Source organism: Alexandromys fortis, unplaced genomic scaffold (assembly GCF_014885135.2).
Source record: "Alexandromys fortis isolate MF-2015 unplaced genomic scaffold, M_Fortis_MF-2015_v1.1 scaffold_295, whole genome shotgun sequence".
Taxonomy (NCBI): domain Eukaryota; kingdom Metazoa; phylum Chordata; class Mammalia; order Rodentia; family Cricetidae; genus Alexandromys; species Alexandromys fortis.
In genome coordinates this window covers 933358-952705 of record NW_026068169.1, presented here as the reverse complement: position 1 = coordinate 952705, position 19348 = coordinate 933358, and the positions used below count along the sequence as shown (strand labels likewise).

At 46.3% G+C, this 19348-nt stretch overlaps 2 protein-coding genes and 1 non-coding gene across 12 annotated transcripts in view; 1 reads left to right on the top strand and 2 right to left on the bottom strand.

The window, feature by feature from the left end:
- The window catches only part of Pfkfb1 (6-phosphofructo-2-kinase/fructose-2,6-biphosphatase 1), a 51272-nt gene extending 46288 nt beyond the window's left edge, over positions 1-4984 (top strand). For 4 of the 7 annotated variants that reach the window (XM_050128340.1, XM_050128336.1, XM_050128341.1 and 1 more), the window contains exons 12-15: positions 203-332; positions 3077-3139; positions 4264-4328; positions 4658-4983. In XM_050128340.1, the coding sequence (XP_049984297.1) occupies positions 203-332; positions 3077-3139; positions 4264-4328; positions 4658-4717 (318 nt within the window). In that variant the 3' untranslated portion in view covers positions 4718-4983. Of the gene's footprint in view, positions 1-202; positions 333-3076; positions 3140-4263; positions 4329-4657 lie in introns of those variants that run through there. The other 3 variants (XM_050128338.1, XM_050128337.1, XM_050128339.1) reach the window with 3 other exon arrangements.
- Positions 4985-7092: 2108 nt separating this feature from the next.
- LOC126492169 (trophinin-like) lies at positions 7093-18066 on the bottom strand. Of its 4 annotated transcripts, none has more exons than XM_050128350.1 (13): positions 17989-18066; positions 16591-16662; positions 15151-16305; positions 14442-14546; positions 14270-14333; positions 14005-14084; positions 13461-13552; positions 12743-12822; positions 12608-12650; positions 12149-12211; positions 11576-11690; positions 7491-10840; positions 7093-7322 (listed from the first exon to the last, which is right to left on the bottom strand). In XM_050128350.1, the coding sequence occupies exons 2-12, from the start codon at positions 16633-16635 to the stop codon at positions 7502-7504; spliced, it is 5181 nt and encodes a 1726-aa protein (XP_049984307.1). In that variant the 5' UTR covers positions 16636-16662; positions 17989-18066; the 3' UTR covers positions 7093-7322; positions 7491-7501. The 4 variants fall into 4 exon arrangements, with proteins under 4 accessions (XP_049984307.1, XP_049984310.1, XP_049984309.1 ...); XM_050128353.1 differs by having other exon boundaries at positions 15151-16259; positions 17989-18057; XM_050128352.1 differs by having other exon boundaries at positions 15151-16277; positions 17989-18014.
- Positions 11849-11974, bottom strand: LOC126492174 (small nucleolar RNA SNORA11). Its single transcript, XR_007589543.1, has one exon. It is a non-coding gene; the product is annotated as a small nucleolar RNA SNORA11 (small nucleolar RNA).
- Positions 18067-19348: the final 1282 nt, after the last annotated feature.

The following is a 19348-nucleotide window of genomic DNA, read 5'->3' as shown; positions in this document are numbered from 1 at the left end:
GGTTATAGTGTTGTCTTTTATCCCACACTTATTGATTGGTTCATTTAACAGATGAGAAACTAAAATCCCAAGAAACAAGGGATTTGCCTTAGTCATTCTGTTGGGTCAACAATTCAACTGGCTCCCAAACCAAGTTTTCTTCTCTGGGTAAATGTGCTTCACCCCATCCCCGCTTCTTACCAAGTATTTGTCTTTTGTTTAGTCCTATGAGGATCTGGTTCAGCGTCTTGAGCCAGTTATAATGGAGCTAGAACGACAAGAAAATGTACTGGTGATCTGTCACCAGGCTGTCATGCGGTGCCTCCTGGCATACTTCCTGGATAAAAGTTCAGGTAACACACCCCTCCCGCTCTGTTCCTGGTGTAAAGAGCTGGATATGATGTGGGATGCTGATGTCAGCAAATTAGAAGTTTATATTTTAGTGGTTAAAAGCACAAATATCTAGGCTCAAACTTGTTTCATGTGTCTGTGCTACCTTCAGTAAGTACTGTTAGCCCCCCTCAGCCTGTTTTCTCAAGTATAAAATGGAGAGAATTAATTGTAAAGTTGAAATAAACATGTTAAAAATCCTAGAACAGATAATGGATTTATGGATTATTGCCATTATTAGCTAATCTGTAGAATCTGCATATTGAAAACCATCATAAATATTCTGCCACAGCTTCACATACTGAGCCAGTATATCTCTGAAGCATTCTGACCTCAATTGATGTGAGACCTGTGCTCTTGCTATCAGAATAATTTCTCCAAGATAGCAATGTCTATAATTTAATTTTTTTCAAGTCATAACTTATCTTTAAAAACATCTGCATCCTGTATTTATGAAAGTATGTATGCACAGACTTATATACTGCCATACATATATATAAACAGACTACTTATGCTATGCTGTCATTCATATATACACAGGCTTCATATGTATGTATGTATATATATATACTTAGTATATATACATATATATACAAAACTTCCTATGTTGCCATATATACACAAAGAGATTTCATATACAACCGTGCATATATATACAGACTACATATGCTGCCATATATATGTATATACAGAATTTATACACACACACACACACACACTACATCTATTTCTCCAGTGGCCTGGCACTACCTTCATATGACAATCCATTTCTAATGTAGATGCTGAAATGTTGACATTTCCAGGATATTTTGAAGCTGTTTGGGAGCAATGCTAAATACTATTTAATGCCTATAGTGTCCCAAACTCTTGATTAAATTCTGTATGCTAATTTCAAAATAAAGAATATATAAAATATGGAATAATTCAAGATTGAAATCCAGGGAACTTGAGAGTTTGACATTGGATAAGTCATATTCTTCAATATCCTGATCTTCAATATCCCCACTTGAAAATGTCTCTACTTGAAATAGGTGATGGACTATGTGATGGAGGTCTTTTCAGTCTTAGAATTTTGAGATTGTGGGGCAGGAACTATTCCCATTGCTCAGATAAGAAAACCAAGGCTTGGAGCAGTGAAAAGATTTTCCCAAATTTATGGGATAGGAGTTAATCCCAGATGTCTGTCAGAGGCTTTCCCCTCTCAAATATACACAGGGGCCTTGTAGTTACTTCCTAACGTCTCCATTTCTTACCATCTTTCACACATAGACCATTCTAGCTGCTCACAACTTCCCCTGGGAGCAAGGTTATTCAGGGCTAGGCAGATAGCTTTACCCTTAGTATTCAGGAGAGTGATGAAAGCATGCCCAGAGAAATTACATGAGCTAGAATGCATACCTACAGAACTGCAGGGCTAGGGCACCTGTGGTTTGTAGCTAATCTAACTTGTTCTGTAAAATGGGAACACTGAGGGCCAAAGAGAGAAGAAACAGTGGCAGAGCTAGGTCAGAGACTGTAGACAAGTTACTTCTGTTCTCCAGCCCTGTTTCTTCATATGGAAAGTGACAGTGGACAGGACCCAGGGCATCAATGAGGGTATAGTGTGGTCATACATACAAAAAAGTCATTGACCCAGACTTAATTATAATGATTGACAGTGGGGAGGAACAGAATGAATTTCCAGGAAAATGACCCATCTTGATATATGTCAGGAGGTTGGGAGTATGGTAGCATGCCTTCAAAGCCTACAATTAACCTAAGGGACAAGAAGTCATTACAAGTGATGGTGTTCCAGCTAAATAAGGGAAGTAAGGATATGTAGTGCAGCCTGGAGAGTGGTGAGGTGTATATCAAGATAAAGTGCCCCCAAAGGTGTGCATCCCAGTACTCTGTGAGTCCCTCCGTGGTGGTAACTACAAACTGCAAGGGCAGAATAGGCATCTTGTCTTCAGAGTACCCTAAGTTTGAGGCCCTAAGCTGCCACTTCCTAGCCATGGTACACTTCCCCTTGAAGCCCATTTCCTTATCTATAAAATGAGCTAGATTGTTCTTCCTTTCCATCTGTCTGAAAAGTCGAAACACTGGTCTTGACAGGAAATTGTACATAAACATTCAGAGTCACTTCCTGCATAATCATCAATAACAGGAAACCAGTGAATCAATCAGTTCTTGTCCATAAAGAAGTTGTAAGAATCATACACACACACACACACACACACACACACACACACACACACATACACGGAGACAGACAGATGGGAGGTGGGGGGTTGCTGCCTGATTTGGAAGAAAGAGTGTAATAGACAAATACCACATGTGCCTCTGCCATGGAAGTAGTATTTATGAAAGTTAGGGGTGCAGGTGTAGGGTCTGTGGAAAGTTGGCCTGGAGCAGGAGGAAGCTTTTCTTTTTCCTGCTCATTCTGAGTAGAGTTGAGGCCTCTAGGTGGGTACTTAGCCCTCCCATGGGACTCACACTCTGTCCACTTTCCCAAGACTGTCTTGCTCCTGTTTCCAGGCAACTAGGTTGCTCTCTTTTGCCCTACTTAGCTTGCTCTTGTGACTACCCACCATAGAGAATACCAGCTGTAAGTCTGTGCTGGGACCCAAGTGGAAAGCTGAGGTAGAAGTAGGAGCACCCAGCAAGCCTGCATGTTGTCCTCTGCTCAGTACTGCATCTCTCAGGGCTGCTGCTTCCTCCTTTCCAGATGAGCTGCCCTATCTCAAGTGTCCTCTGCACACAGTGCTCAAACTCACACCTGTGGCTTATGGTAAGTAGATCCACTTTCATTTAAGGAAAAGCACATAGAAGCCAGGGGTATGCCTCCAGTGTCTACCAGAGAGCTCTAGGAGGCTCCTGGGTGAGGTCCCTAGGTGGCTGGCAGGATGTCCTGGTAGAGGTGCAGCTGGTGACCGTAGGCTAAGAGGAAAAAGCTAAGCTAGCATCCAAATCTAGAGCCTGGCTCTGTCTGTCTCTGCCTGGGCAGTGAGTATAGAACATTGTTCTATTTGTGTTGAGCAGAGGTGTACCCAATAGATACCTTAGGAAAATTATACGTTGGGGACATATTAAAGAATGGGGGCATTAGTTACTTATGAAAGGTTCATAAGCAGGGAAAGGATAGATTCAAATGTAGTCCAGGGTGTAAACAGGATAAAAGAACCAACTGGAACCTGTGATATGATAGCCTACAGGAATAGTGCTGAAGGGGCCACCATTGAACACTGGAACTCCTGTTAGCCCCAGGCCCTTCTTCTTCAGGCTCCCTAGAACTTCCCAGTAATCACACCTCTAGAATTGCTAGAGGTGTCTTCTGAATAAACCTTGCCTGGGTTTGAGTACCCAGAACTATAGCCTAGGACTCTTCCACTTAGCATGGCTTGGAGTACCCTCAGCCCTCTGTCAATCATATATAGATTAGACTACTGTCTTATAGGTCACAAAGATCATCTCCTCTCATTTCTTTCACCATATACAACCGAGCAATTGAAACTGAGCAAATAGACACTCTGGGAAGATGACTGTTGACTTTAGGGCTTTGGGGCCCGGAATCTTTCCCACACATCCTACAGCTCCCCTACCTTCAGGAGAGGTATAATCTAGAGTAGTGGTTCTCAACCTTCCTCATGTTGTGGTGACTCAACCATAAATTTATTTTCATTGCCACTTAATTGTAATTTTGCTACTATTGTGAATCATAGTGTAAATATCTGATATTCAGGATACTGATATGCAACCCCCCAAAGGATTGTGACCTTTAGGTTGAGAACTACTGGTCTGGAGAGTATGGACCTGGGGTGTGGGTAGTGATGATGGGAAAGGGGAAATAATACCTTAGAGAAGACCAAGTCTTATCCTGAGTGCTTGTAGACATATGAGTTATTTTTTTCTGAGGCTGCAGAATAGAGTCCATCTACCTGAATGTGGAGGCAGTGAACACACACCGGGACAAGCCTGAGGTAGGTTGGGTGCTCTGTATCCAAGCAGGCTTTTAACGTGGTATACTCTGAAAGTACCCTTGCACATGAAAAGGCTAGCTCCAGCCCCAGACATCCCAGGTGTTTCAAATCAACCAGCACTCACAAGTGGCAAAAACCATAGTCCAGGCCCATAGAGACTCAGGGATGTGACAATTCTTGCTAAACAGGCCTCTGACTGATTCCCTAGGCATGCCTAAGAAGACAACCAGGACCCATGCCCTGCTCAGAGGGATGCCTGGCAGTGAGGTCAAGAGACAGGGCAGAACTGGGATTCTATACTTCCTACTAACCCTGGGCTCTCTCCTTAGAATGTGGACATCACCCGTGAACCTGAAGAAGCACTGGACACTGTCCCTGCCCATTACTGAGCCATTTCCAAGTGATCAGATTGCCTCTGTCCTCATTGATTTTCTCCTGTAGGAACTGCTGCCCTTGTTCTCCCTAAGCAGACTCTGGCTTTGGCCTGAGAGTGCCCTACCTCCAGGGAAGAAATCTACAGCAGCTCCCAAACAGGTCTCAGTTCCTAGCTCAAACTAAGGAACCTACTTATTCATGGATAAAGCTCTTTTTAAATAACTATTTCCTGATCAATAAAGACATGTATTCCTGCCTATAGGACAGGAAGATGCTATAAGGCTTCTCTCATTGTTGTCAAGATCTTGGTTCTGACCCAACTCTGGTGCTGTTGAAGAATGGGTGAGGACATCTGAGATCGGAAGAGTCCTGGGGTAGCACTCTCAAACATGGACAAGATAGGTCCTGTGAGTTCCTGTTAGTTTTATTCCTTGGTAGTCAAGGTACATGAGGACAGGATGTATTCATTGTTATACTCAAGAAGAATCCAGTACCTGGGCTAAAAGCTTCAGTCTCCAACTCTTGCTACCATCCTGAGTAATTTCATTGCCTATGTTAATGATGCCGTCAACACCCTCCCTCCCAGGGATGTGACTCCCTCAACTTAGTGATTATGTTTTATTTTTTTTAATTAAAAATTTCCACCTCCTCCCATTTCCCTCCGCCTCCCCCTACTCCCCCTCCCTCTCCAGTCCAAAGAGCAGTCAGGGTGCCCTGCCCTGTGGGAAGTCCAAGGTTCTCCCCCTTCCACCCAGGTCTAGGAAGGTGAGCATCCAAACTGCCTAGGCTCCCACAAAGCCAGTACATGCAGTAGGATCAAAACCCCGTGCCATTGTTCTTGACTTCTCGGTAGTCCTCATTGTCAGCTACATTCAGAGAATCCAGTTTGATCCCATGCTTCATCAGTCCCAGTCCAGCTGGCCTTGGTGAGCTCCCATTAGATCAGCCCCACCGTCTCAGTGGGTGGGTGCACCCCTCGCGGTCCTGACTTCCTTGCTCATGTTCTCCCTCCTTCTGTTCCTCATTTGGACCTTGGGAGCTCAGTCCAATGCTCCAATGTGGGTCTCTGTCTCTATCTCCTTCCATCACCAGATGAAGGTTCTATGGTGATATGCAAGATATTCATCAGTGTGGCTATAGGATGAGGCTAGTTCAGGCGCCCTCTCCTCAGCTACCCAAGGAACAAGCTGGGGACATCTCCTTGGACACCTGGGAACCCCTCTAAAGTCAGGTCTCTTGCCAATCCTAAAATGGCTCCCTTAAGATATCTACTTCCCTGCTCCCATATCCACCCTTCCTCCATCCCAACCATCCCATTCCTCCAAGCTTTCCCCATCCTCCCCTTCTCCCTTCTCTTTCCCCATCTTCCCTTACCCCCACCCCCGTGTTCCCAACTTTTGCCTAGCAATCTTGTCTACTTCCAATATCCAGGAGGATGACTATATGTTTTTCTTTGGGTTCACCTTCTTATTTAGCTTCTCTAGGATCCTCTGTCTGGGCTAACTTATTGCCTGGAAGCTTACTGTTCATTCAAGTCTGTAAAATTTTATCATCCTTGAGACTTGAGCAGTATGCCTCCACACCACAGGCATTTATGTAGTATTTCCTAAATGAACAATATCTACCCTTGTTCATCAGTACGTTCCTTTTGAGGCCTCTATTTTCTCCTAGTTCTGTAGTTCTCAATATTCTTCTATCCCTTACCAACTTGGAACTCCTCTTCAGCCACAATGCATACACTAACCATTGTGAGCCAGGTGCTAGTGTCCATATGATAAAGAGACTCATAACTTTGCTGCTTTGTTTCCTAGTCCTTTCAGCACAACCACCCAGTTAGATCCAAGCCTTGAATCATCCATACTTTTTCTAGGATCTACTAGGGTTGGAGATCACTGCTTGAAACAGATCTATTTTTCTACTTCCACAGCTATCCTTGAATCCTGTTCAAAGTCAGAATCACCCTCTATTTTCTGGCACCCTATCCCTTTCCACTGTCTCATACTACTTCAGTCAATTCCTGACTCTTCCATATCAATCCTCTGCCTCTCATTTGACTTTGGTCCTACAGTCCATACTTATTTTTTTCTATCCCAAAAGAATGTCCTCTTGCTCCCATGTCAACTCCTAGTTCCTTTCCTTCTTATCCCTCTATTCTTACACAGTTGCCCCAACTTAGTGTGAATTTACTATCCACAGCTCTTTCTGTTTCATTCTATCTTAGGCTTCCCCCTTTCATATCTGCTCAAGCACACTTTCCCAGAGCTCCCTGACCCTTAGAAATATCTGCCTTTTAGCTGGATCCCCACAGTCCCCAAAAAGCTAAGCTTAACTCTAGTTGTTCTACAAACCCCAGACATCGCATCTAGCCATATTAAAAGATGGAATAAACTCAGATTCCTTTGGCAAATTTAATGTAACTCTGATACCAAAATATGACAACAACACAAGAAGCAAACACAAAGCAGGAACAGCAGATTTTTCTTAGTGTTTCACTCAGCTAATGGGTTGTAGCTGGTTAGGCTGCTGTGTGGACAAAGATTCCAAAGCTGCACATTGGCTCCATGGAAAGTACTGCTGCGTTAGTGTTACCTGTAAACATGGGTAACAAACGTAACAAACCTGAAAAACAAACAAAGCAAAATACCCAGAAACACGTTAGCACAAAACCCATTTCCTTTTATTTCCTTTTTCTCACTTGCCCCCCCTCCCAGCTTAGAGTTTCTTCTAGTATCTCCCAACTATTATAGCTATCCCCACGGATCCTGGCTATGGGAATATTGCAGTTACCTGAAACTTCACTAGCCGTAAGAGAAGCCACAGGCACCGAGGTTAGTGGCTCCACCACCAAAGCCAGTACCGGTGCTTGGTCCACCGCTGAATCCAGCACTCGTGTTCAGTCCACCACCGAAGCCAGCACTGCTGCTCAGTCCACCACCAAAGCCAGCTGCAGTGCTTGGTCCTCCGAAGCCACCTCCAGTGCTTGGTCCGCCAAAGCCAGCTCCTGTACTTGGTCCACCACCAAAGCCACCAGTGCTTGGTGCATTGCAGAAACCAGCACCAGTGCTTGGTCCACCACTAAAGCCAACAATAGAACTGGGTCCATTACTGAAGCTGGAGCCGGTGCTGGTTTCACCAGTAAAGCCACTGCTGGTGTTGGAATCACTGCCAAAGCCAATGATGGTATTCAGTCCTCTGTCGAAGCTGGCATTAGGCCCACTGCCAAAGCCATCGCCAGTGCTGAGGCTTACACTAAAGCCTGCACCAGTGCCAAGTGTGCCGCCAAAACCATTATTGGTACTCAGGTCACCAGCAAAGCCATCATTAGTGACCAGTCCACCACCAAAGCCAGTGTTGCTGCCAAGTCCATCACCAAAACCAGCACTAGTGCCCAGTCCACCACCAAAACCAGTGCTAGTGTTTAGTCCACCATTGAAGCCAGCACTGGTACCCAGTCCCCCACTGAAGTCAGCATTAGGACTTAGTCCACCACCAAAATCATTGCTGGTGCCTAATCCACCACCAAACCCAGTGCTGGTGCCCAGGCCACCACTGAAGCTAGCACTGGGGCCTAAGCTTCCACCAAAGCCAGTGCTGGTACCTAGGCTGCTGCCAAAGCCAGCACTGGTGCCTAATCCGTTTCCAAAGCCAGCACTGGTACTTAGCCCATTCCCAAAACTGAAAATGGCACTGGTGCTGTGGCCCTCACTGTAATTGGCACTGGTAGCACCACTAAAGCAGGAGTTGGTGCTGGAAGAGCCTCCAAAGCATAGGTTGGTGTTAGATGCACTGCCAAAACAGAGACTGGTGCTAGGTGCTCCACCAAAACAGAGGTTAGTACTTTGAGAACCACCAAAGCTGACACTGGTAGTGGGAGCACTACCAAAGCTAATGCTGTTGCTATGGGTACTACCAAAGTCAGTGGTACTAAGTGCCCCACCAAAGCCAACACTGGTACTGAATGCACCACCAAAGTCAGGGTTGGTGCTGATTGCACCGCCAAAGCTGGCACTGGTGCTGATGGCACTACCAAAACCAGCACTGTTACTGAGTGCCCCACCAAAGCTGGCACTGGTACTGATAGCACTGCCAAAGCCAGCACCGTTACTAAGAGCACCACCAAAGCTGGCACTGGTATTGATAGCACCGCCAAAGCCAGCACTGTTACTGAGTGCACCATCAAAGCTGGCACTGGTGCTGATGGCACTGCCAAAGCCAGCACTGTTACTGAGTGCACCATCAAAGCTGGCACTGGTGCTGATGGCACTGCCAAAGCCAGCATTACTATTAAGTGCATTACCAAAGCTGGCACTGGTACTGATGGCACTGCCAAAGCCAGTACTGCCACTGAGTGCACCACTAAAGCTGGCACTGGTGCTGATGGCACTACCAAAGTCAGCATTACTATTAAGTGCATTACCAAAGCTGGCACTGGTACTGATAGCACCGCCAAAGCCAGAACTGCCATTGAGTACACTACCAAAGCTGGCACTGGTGCTGAGTGCACTGCCAAAGCCAGAACTGGTGCTAATGGCACCACCAAAGCTGGCACTGCTGTTGAGTGCACTGCCAAAGCCGGTGCTAGTGTTGATGGCACCGCCAAAGCTGGCACTGCTATTGAGTGCACCACCAAAGCCAGTACTTATGGCACCACCAAAGCTGGCACTACTGTTGAGTGCATTGCCAAAGCCAGCACTGGTGCTGATGGCACCACCAAAGCTGGTACTGCTGTTGAGTGCACCGCCAAAGCCAGCACTGGTGCCAGAAGAGCCACCAAAGCTGACGCTAGTGCTTAATGTGCCACCAAAGTCAGAGCTGGTGCTAGAAGAAGCACCAAAGGAAACACTGGTGCTGAGTGTACCGCCAAAATCAGTATTGGTGCTAGGAGAACTACCAAAGCAGATACTGGTACTGAGTGTGCCTCCAAAGCCGACACCAGAGCAGGGGGAGCTACCAAAGCAGACACTGGTGCTAAGTGTGCCTCCAAAGCCAGTAGTGGTGCTAACTGCACCACTGAAGACAGTGCTTGTGGTAGGTGCACTGCCAAAGCTGGTGCTTGTGCTGAGTGCACCACCAAAGCCAGCTGTACTACTAAGTGTGCCTCCAAAGCCACAGCTTGCTCCACCATTGAAACTGGCACTCGTACAAGGTGCACCACCAAAACTAATACTGGCTCCACCACTGAAACTGGTACTGGTGGTAGGAGAACCACCAAAGCTAATGCTGGATCCACCACTGAAACTACTGCTAATGCTGGGTGAACCACCAAAGCTAATGCTGGTGGTGCTGCTGAAGCTAGTGCTGGTGCTGGGCGAACCACCAAAGCTAATGCTGGCGGTGCTGCTGAAGCTAGTGCTAGTGCTGGGTGCACCACCAAAGCTAATGCTGGCTCCACTGCTGAAGCTAGTGCTGGTGCTAGATGCACCACCAAAGCTAATGCTTGCTGTGTCACAGAAAGTGGCACTAGTACTGGGTGTACCACTGAAGCTAATGCTGGCTCCACCACTGAAACTAGTGCTAGTGATGGATGTGTCTCCAAAGCTAATGCTTGCTGCACTGCTGAAGTTGGCAGAGGTACTGGGTGCACTACCAAAGGTAATGCCATTTCTGCCACCAAAGCCACCATTGGGGTTGGGTATGCCACCAAAGCCACCATTAGAGTTGGGTATGCCACCAAAGCCACCATTAGAGTTGGGTATGCCACCAAAGCCACCATTAGAGTTGGGTAAGCCACCAAAGCCACTATTAGAATTGGGTATGCCACCAAAGCCACCACTGGAGTTGGGTATGCCACCAAAGCTAATACTAGCACCATCACTGAAGCTATTTCTAGTACTAGCTCCTTGGTTGAAGTTGACATTGTTGGTAGGATCTGCATTTTCTTGGGCTCTGGAATCAATTTCAAAGGAAAATCTGTTCCAGGCTTGAGTATCATCACCCAACTCTTCCCTTGTTAAGCAGTCAATATCCATGTCATCCCAATTCCAGGGCCCAGCCACAGCTTCCTCTCCAATCCCCATTTGGGCTCTTGCCTCAGCCCTGGCCTCAGCCTCAGCCACAGCCACAGCTGCAGCCTGAACGTCCATCTCTACTGCCTCCCGGTACTGAGCGGCCCAGTCTTTAGGATCTTTCTTCTGTACCTAAAATGGAAATTATAATTATTAGAAGAAAAATAGCCCTTATACTTATGTGTGAAGAACCCACTATAACTAATAGTGGTAAATAAGAAAAGGCATCTTTCTAGAGTTCTAATGAGTAAGTCTTGATATCAAACTTCAGCCCGGATAACTGAGGCATACAAGTTACTTTATATCCCTGAACCTAAATGTCCCCATTTGTAATATGGGAAAGTATAAGAAACCAAGCATGTTATGGGCTGAGTGTATTTCCCCAGAATTCTTATGTTGAATACCCAACCCCTAATCAGGACTGTATTTTCAGATAGGGTCTTTTATGGGTATACCTTAAATGAGTAAGGCCTTGATCAAATAGGACTGACATGAAAATGAACTCAAGCTTGCCATATGCTATGTGAAGATTCAGAAAAAGCCTCTGTAAGTCAGAAAGACCCTGCACCAGAAACTGTACTAGATGTTGATCTAGGGATTTTATCTCCAGAACTGTGAGTATATCGATTTCTGTATCTTAAGACCTCCAGCTATTAATAACATTTTTAATGGCAGTCTGAACTGATAGAATGTAAAACTTAACTAAACAAAGATGTATGTCCTGCAATATATATCTGGAACATTGTTGAGGCTTTAGATTTTTATATACAAACCATATGTTGTCCCATACTTGTCTAAATACACACAGCCTGCCTCAGCGTGGAGCATCCTATTCCCTTAATGTACCAAGACCAGGAAGTTCATTACCTTGCATGCAAATTTCAGGACTTTCATCTTGCTAGTCTCGTGGTAAGACCGCAGGCCCCAGAAGAATTCATATTCAGGTGGTCTGCTGTTGGGGACCCTCTTGTATTCCAGATACCTCAGAGAAAAGAAAATGGAACTTACTTCTAAACAAACAAAACTACTATTTAACCACTAGGCCTCAGATGAAGGAATTTCCTCTTAACAAACACCTGGAATCCAGACCCAGACTCATTCCCATACAAACATGGCTTCCATGCAAAGCCATAGTGATACATATACAGAACATGACACTACAGAAAACAGATGTGTTTTGTCTCCTATAAAGACTAACCCCAGATTCCATTTGGGTGTGCTGTTAATAGATTGACCATTTTGGGACCCCTGTTACGAGTACACCCGACTGCAAGGGTCCTAATGGGGCTTGGCCACAAGAATTGTAGATAGGACTTGGGTCTAGGTCACAGAATGCCTATCTATCTACAAAGAGTGTAAAAAAGGTATCATATATTTTTTGAACCAGATAACCACACCCAGAGCACTTCAGAGCTACACAAAGCCTTAAACACTACTTACTTCTGCTTCACGAATTCATCTGTGATGAGTTTCCTCACTTCTCCAAAGAGTGAATGTCTTACCCTAGCAAAGGAAAAAATAATCAGTGAATACAGAGCAGAACAACCCAGATGAAGGTAGAGGTATTTCCCAACATGGAGCAGATTCTATAGCCAATGAGGCAGTCTCAACGAAGTGAAGTCAGTAGTGAGTATACGGCCACTAGAAGAAAACAGTGGAGACCAGATGGCACTTTATCAGGGATGCCCGAAGGTCCACCTTACACCTCATCTCAGAACAGACAGAAGACATAAATGAGAAAAGAAGCAGAGTTCAGAACTATTTGTCATTCATCCAGGTAATAAATCCCCCACCCCCACCCTGTGCTCCACCAGACCACCAGGTTGATGCAATCCTAGGACCGTCCTCTCTTGCCAAAAGACAACACGGACAGCAAGCGCTGAGAGAGCCCAATCATACCCAGGACGTAGCCCCAGCTTGCGTAGCACCTCCCAGATGACAGCTGCAAGAGGTAAGGAGACAAGGACAGAAAATGAGCACCTGGAATTCAGACAACAGCCACCTATTTAGCTGCATGCCCAGCCAGCTACTCACCCTCACTGGCCTTGTTGCCATTCATGAAAATGACACTCAGAATCACCATGAGGAGACCCAGCTTGGGTGTGTCCTTGGTCCTAAAAGAAATACCGGACAAAGAGAAAGTTTAGGATCGTAAGTCATCACCTATACAACACAGCTCATTAGGCCAGCCTCTCCTAGATTCCGCAGATACTGAGAATTCAGCCTACTCTGTGGTCCCAGCTATCAATGACCCAAGGGAAGGTGCTTTCACTCTTGAGCCAAGGTCTCCAGTAAAATGGGAAACCATATACTATCCCTACCCAAGGTTAGCAGGACATGGAAGAAGCCCTGTCCACCACATGGAAGCTCAGCCAACAGGAGTCTTTTCTTTCTCTCCCAATTTCCCCGGCCCTGAGAAGTTCTAGTAGTGACACTCCTGCTCTCAAGCATCATGGTCCACACCAGAAGTCCCTCCCCCCTTTGAGGGACTTCCACAGTCAGGCCAGGCACTCCAAAGAAGAGATAAGTAACAATAGGCTGATTTCCTGGGAGCTTGTTAGCAAGCAAACCTGACAGCAGCAATGGCCACTCCAGGCTCTGAAACCCTTCTGCCAGTCATAATCTGGCACCACTACTGTTCACAGGGACCCAGCCATGTGTGGGAGCTGGGACATGGGCGTTTAGACCACCTTTCCTGAGCTTCTAAGAGGAAGCAGAAGCCCTTTCCCACCCTGGCACTGTCCCAGCTTACGTTCCCAGTATGCCTGCAGAGGACTCCTGAGTGCTGATAAGAATATACAAGCTACTTTGCTTATCAATTTCCTTCAGGTTGACTCGAAACATCTGCCAAGTAAAAGAATAACCTGTGAGATTGCAAAATATATCTTAGGTATCAATTAGCATGTTGGGCATTCTGAGAAAAGTAAGGGTTTTGTATGAGAGAAAATGCATGTAAAGCATATAGTTCAGTACAAAGCACACCATATAAAAAACATAATAGTCATCAATAGTGTCTGTGGGCATTTGGGGAGACAGAGAGGTGAGCAACCGCAATACATGAGATGGTATATCCAGCAGCAGACAGAAGCCAGGGCTCAGCTGCATAGCTTTAGTACCGGCTGTGTTTCCACCAGTGACTTGTGATCAGTGGCTGCCCCTCCCTAGGCCACTGCGTGCTCATTTGCACGGTGATGGCAATGTATTAGATCTTTGTTCTTCCCCCGAGGAGGGTGATAATATACCTTTCCTCTGTTTAAGGTTCCCCAGTGCACCCACCCCCAGGGCTGCCCCTTCACCTTCTCCAGAGCATAGCTTGCTCGTTCAATGATCTCTGGAAAATACTCATCATATTCTTGGATGACATCCTTCAGCATGTCTACAAGAAAGGGGAGACAGAAGATGCTAAACTGTACAGGTCAGATGACTGCAGTCTTTCCCCAGCCCTGTGTGGTCAGGGTAGCTATAGTGAAATAGGACTGTGGCAGCTGATGCGGTACAAAAAGAGGTGATAAGTAAACAGTTCCTCACAGGCCATGGGGAAAGAATGGTGAAGAAGACTACCTGAACGCTTGATGGGGATCTTTGTCTGGTCCTTAACCAACAGATATTTCACCAACTTATTTGCCTAAAAGAGTAACAGTTGGGGAGGTATCAGTACAGTGGTGAAACACTTGGGAGAATATCAGAGAATGAAAAGAAAGAAAAACAGGACCTGAGCAGATTGAATTCTTACCCTTTCCTGCAAAATGGCCACATCTCGGGGTGGTGGAGGCCTCCGGCCCCATGGGATCCGCCTGAAACTGCCCCCAGTTCTTTCTTCTCCATTGGGATGCTTAGACTTTATCAATGGTTAAAAAAAATGTGTGGAGTTACCAAATGAAAGAGATTGTTGTTTCTTTGAAAAAGTCCTCCTAGAGTCTAGTGGGTGGGCCTGGACTCTCCCCTACAGAGGAGTGTGGCCCTAACCCTGGCTATCCTGAGTCCCAAACTTTTCTTTCCCTGGCTTCTAGGCAACAGTTTATTTCACCTTCCAGGGCACAAGCCAACCAAGGACATGGCCTAGGGGGTTTTCCCTTTTCTTTGGCCACCATCATACTCTGCTAGCTACAGGCTTTAGACAAATCACTTCATTCCAGGACTTTCTTTTGTTGTAAAACTGGTACTTAAGTCCCAAATAGTAAGAATTCTTCTCAAGAAATCCACATATAATCTGGGTAAATATAATGTGAGTTACAAATAGGTCTTGACTAAATTCACAAATGCATTTCCCTACCAATCCATGAGCAAACAAAAGTGTATCATATTCTCAGCATATCCTATAGCCTATATGAACACATGGTCACTCCTGAAGTTAAATGACTGAAGAAACGTAAGACAAATGAACAACCTAGTATAGGAGTAAGAAAGCAGCACAAAGTTAAGGATAATATCACAGATCTTACCTTCCGGTTCCTCTTGCCCCGGGTTCTGGTTGTGGGCTCCAAACTCAACTGAGCCAGGTAGTCATCTGCCAAGGCCTGAACAGCAGCAGCAACCTGAGTCTCAAGGGCACTTACGCTGGCCTGAGAGGTAGCCATCTTGGCCTGAGCTCCTTGTTCATTGATTTGAGCCTGGCTTTCAGTTGCCCGAGTCTTAGTGGCAGCCTTTCGAGCCCTAGACCCTCTCCTGATCCGTACAGTCACTGATAGGGCATGGTTTGGGACCATTTGAAGGGCAGGTGGAGCCTCGGAGAGCTCAGAAGCAGAATTTGGGCCTTTATTGGCAACCTTCTTCCCCTTGGGCTTTTTGGGCCTTAGAACTACAGTTGAAGCCTCAATCTGTCTGCTAGCTCCCTCAATAGCATTTGAGGGCTCTCCATACTCAGTGTTAGCATTCATGGGCTTAGCAGTTGTCCTCTTAGCTTTGGAAATTTTCTTGGTTCGGATAGTGGCTGCTGAGGACTGGATACTAGCTGTCTCCTTGGCAATTTGGCCTTGGGTAGTGGCTGTGTGGGTGGCAGTCGAAGCCAGTGAGATCTCAGTGGCACTAGGTATGGTCTTATTGGCAGCCTTCTTTGCCTTAGAAGCTTTCTTGGGTTTGCTGACAGCTATCAAGGCCAGGGAATTAGCTGACTCATTGGCAACTGGAGACTGTATAGTTGGTGAGGCAACTGGCAGGTTTAGGGCCTGTAAAGGCGGCTTGAGCTGTGTAGTGACATCCTCAGTGCCAGTTAGAGATACCCTGGGAGTAACTCTCTTTGTCTTGGCTTTCTTGGTTTGAGCAGTAACTGAAGCCTGGATATTGGCTGCCTCAGTTGTAGCAGAAACCTGGCTGATCTGGGTGAACATTGGTAGGTTTAAAGCCTGCAGAGTTACTTTAGGCTTGTTGCTAGCAATGTCATTGGCAGATGGAACCTGAGGGGGAGTGGGTGTGGTCTTAGTGATAGCTTTAATAGAAGTCTTCTTGGTCTTGCTTTTCTTAGGCCGGCTGGCAATCGGTGGGTCCTTGGATGCTGACAACAGGGTATGCATCAGCAGGACGTTGTCCTTCTCTGTGCTCTCAGTCTGTACATCTGGAGAGAAAGGAAGCCCTAGGCTCCCAGGGGGAGGCAGAGGGCCCTACATACTTAGGATTATGATCCTATGAAACATCTGGCCTCCCTACAACCACCCCTCTTTGCAGTGGCCCCCGTTCCTGAACAGTTTGATTGAAAGGGTGTGGGGAAACAAACAGGGAGCAGGGGACAGAGTCAGGCAGGTTTCCCTCTTCTCAGCACCATGCAAAGTAAGACTGAGACAGGTTAGGTAGGGAATTATAAAACCACACCATGGTAGTGGACTCCAGAGAGGTAAGTGAATTTGGGGGAGGGTAGATGGCCTGGTAAGAATGCAGAGAGGTCTCACCTGGAATGTGGGCACCCGAAAACCATAGTCATTTCTTCTATCCATCTTCCTGAGAGACTGTAATAGCTGAGCCTGAAAGAAATAGGGCTGAGTTAGAGGAAAATAAGGGAGCAGGGAGATTCATCCGATGTCTTGCTAAATCTGAAGGGGGAAAGAATTTACCTAATTTTGGACCCCAGACCTTTCTGGGTTTGCCTATCTAGAAGCCCAGGGCATCTCGTTTCTGAGCTCCGGTATCTTTCACTTCCAAGATGGCAAATCAGTTCTACGACCTACACCTGAATACACCCTCTACCACACCGCAACCTGACAGTGCGCATGCGCACAGAACACACGAGAACACACACACACACACAAAACGCACGAGAGCAGGATCACAGGTTTCCCAAATGAGCCTGGTCCTCGGGGCCCTCAGTACGCATGCGCTTTGGTGGACAGGACCATCTCTAACCATCTCATTTCCACTTATGCCCCCTCCCCCTGAGCTACAGAACATCTCGGTCCCACCCGCCGCCTCCCCCTAACAACACCATTTCTCAGCCCACCCTTTCCCCTCAGAATGGCTCAGGCTCTGCAGGGACATTTCGCGCCGCCCCCTCTCCCCACTCCCCCAGAAGCTCCCCCCCCCCCCCGCCATTTCTCTGCTGCCGCGCCGCTTGTCAGCCACTCACCCTCGCTGTGGTTCCGCAGTCCTCCGCACCTCCCACCCCTCCGCAAGCCCCCCCCCCCCACGCTGCAGTCGCCTCCGCCGACACTGCCCCCCCACCTCGGTCCACGTCTGCAACGGCCCAGCCCCGCCCTTTCTGCAATATGGATACCCCACCCCCAAATCCAACAGGGTTACCCTTCGTGGATTCCCAGCTCCCTAACCCTACCAGGTCATTCTCCCTTTCAAACCAGTGCTAACCGGATCCTAGCCCGCCCTTTCTCCCTTCCAAGTCTGGTACTTGGGCCGTTTAAAAAGGTTTCTGCCGCTCCTTTCTTAGTCCCGATCCAATCCATCCTTTCCGTAGCCCTGAGGGGGTCCGGCCCCCTTTCTTCGGCTTAATCCGTTAATTCCGTCCCTTACCTCCCTCCTGAACTCGGTCCTCCTTCCTTTTTACTACAGCCAGAACGATTTCTCAACGTTTCCTTTACACAACCCCAAACAGGTCCGCATCCCTTCTTCCCATCGCCAAACTGAGTCCAGACCTTCCCTTGGCCCAGAGATCCCGCCCCCGCCTTTCTACCGTTAGAACTGGGTTCCGGCACCTCTAAACCCACCACACCGAAGCCGCTAGCTCCCAAACCCCGGCAGGTTTTCTTCAAACCTTAAGGTTGTGTGAAGCCAGTCACCCCAAAGCTGCAGCCTTTAAGGCCCCCACAGGGTCTTTACCAAAGCTAGCCACCTCAGCTCACCTCGCCCTCGTGAGTCCAGAGGACGTCTGCTCGCTCCAAGCCTCTCCTCAGGTCTGAGCTTGTTACCCCCGCACCGCCTGGCCGGAAGTGGTCCTGCCTCTTTCCGCCTCCAGAGGGGGGTCTCCGTCCTTCCCTGCCTGCCCCGCCCCCTCTCGGCTTCACGACTTCCCGATCTCCTCCGTCTTTTCTGTTTACTACCTCTTGTTCAGCATCACACCTATTTTTCATTTCATTTCTCTGTTCCCCATTCTGTGTCCCTGTCTCTATTTGATTTTTCTGTTTCTCCCGAAGAGAAAGACTTCAGAGCTCCCACGCCTGTCCCGACAACACTAATTACACGGCGTGATACACTGTGAGAACAGAGGATTAAATCACATTTATTGCTGACTTTCAAATAAAACCAGATTAAGATATCTAGAGTCTCTAAATATTAGCAGGATGCTCCCAAATAATCTAAATATAATAAATTAAACATATATTTCATATATATACACATATATTTAAAGTAAAATGTAAGAAAAATCAATTGGTGCCGGTCAGATGGTTCCGCGGTTAAAAGCACTTGCCACTCAGCCTGAGGACTTGAAGTCTAGTCCCTGAACCCACAAGTTGTCCTCACAGCCCTGCTTGCGCACAAACACATACGTGCGTGCACACACACACTTTACTTATTACAAATAAAAATGTAATAAAAATCCCTGGATGTTTCCATTTATCTCAAAATAATTGCATTGTTGCCTTTTAAAAAGCAAATTATTTGAAATATTTTGGGATGGGTATTTAACAAAGCACTGATGTAATTCCAGAACTACTTGGGAGGGAGATGTGGAAGGATCTTGAGTTCAAATATAGCCGTCTACAGTGAGACTATAAATAAAAAATTAGATACATAAAATGCATATATATAATGCATATATGCACACTTGTACATTTGTATTAGATAGACACATCCAAATATACATGAATGTCTTCTTTTTCCGTGTTCTTCTTTTACTGATGCACTGAGTAAGGATTTAGGCTGTCTCTTGTGATATAGTGCACTACTCTCCAGTGCAAGAAACGTTTTGTCATATTCACTTTTTCATTCAATTATGCCAAAGTGAGTAGAGATAATTATGTCAGATAAAAAAGACATTAAGTCAAAAACTAAAAGGACACATTTCAAAAAGAATGACATTACAGACTGGATTACAGAGGCAGAGACAGACAGATCTCTGAGTTTAGAGCCCAGCCATGGTTATATATTGAGGTCCTGCATTAAAAAACTATATAATAAGAGAAAATTCATAAAGACCATATAAAATGACAAATATATATGAATTCAATATACATATTGAACCTGGATATATGAAGCAATATT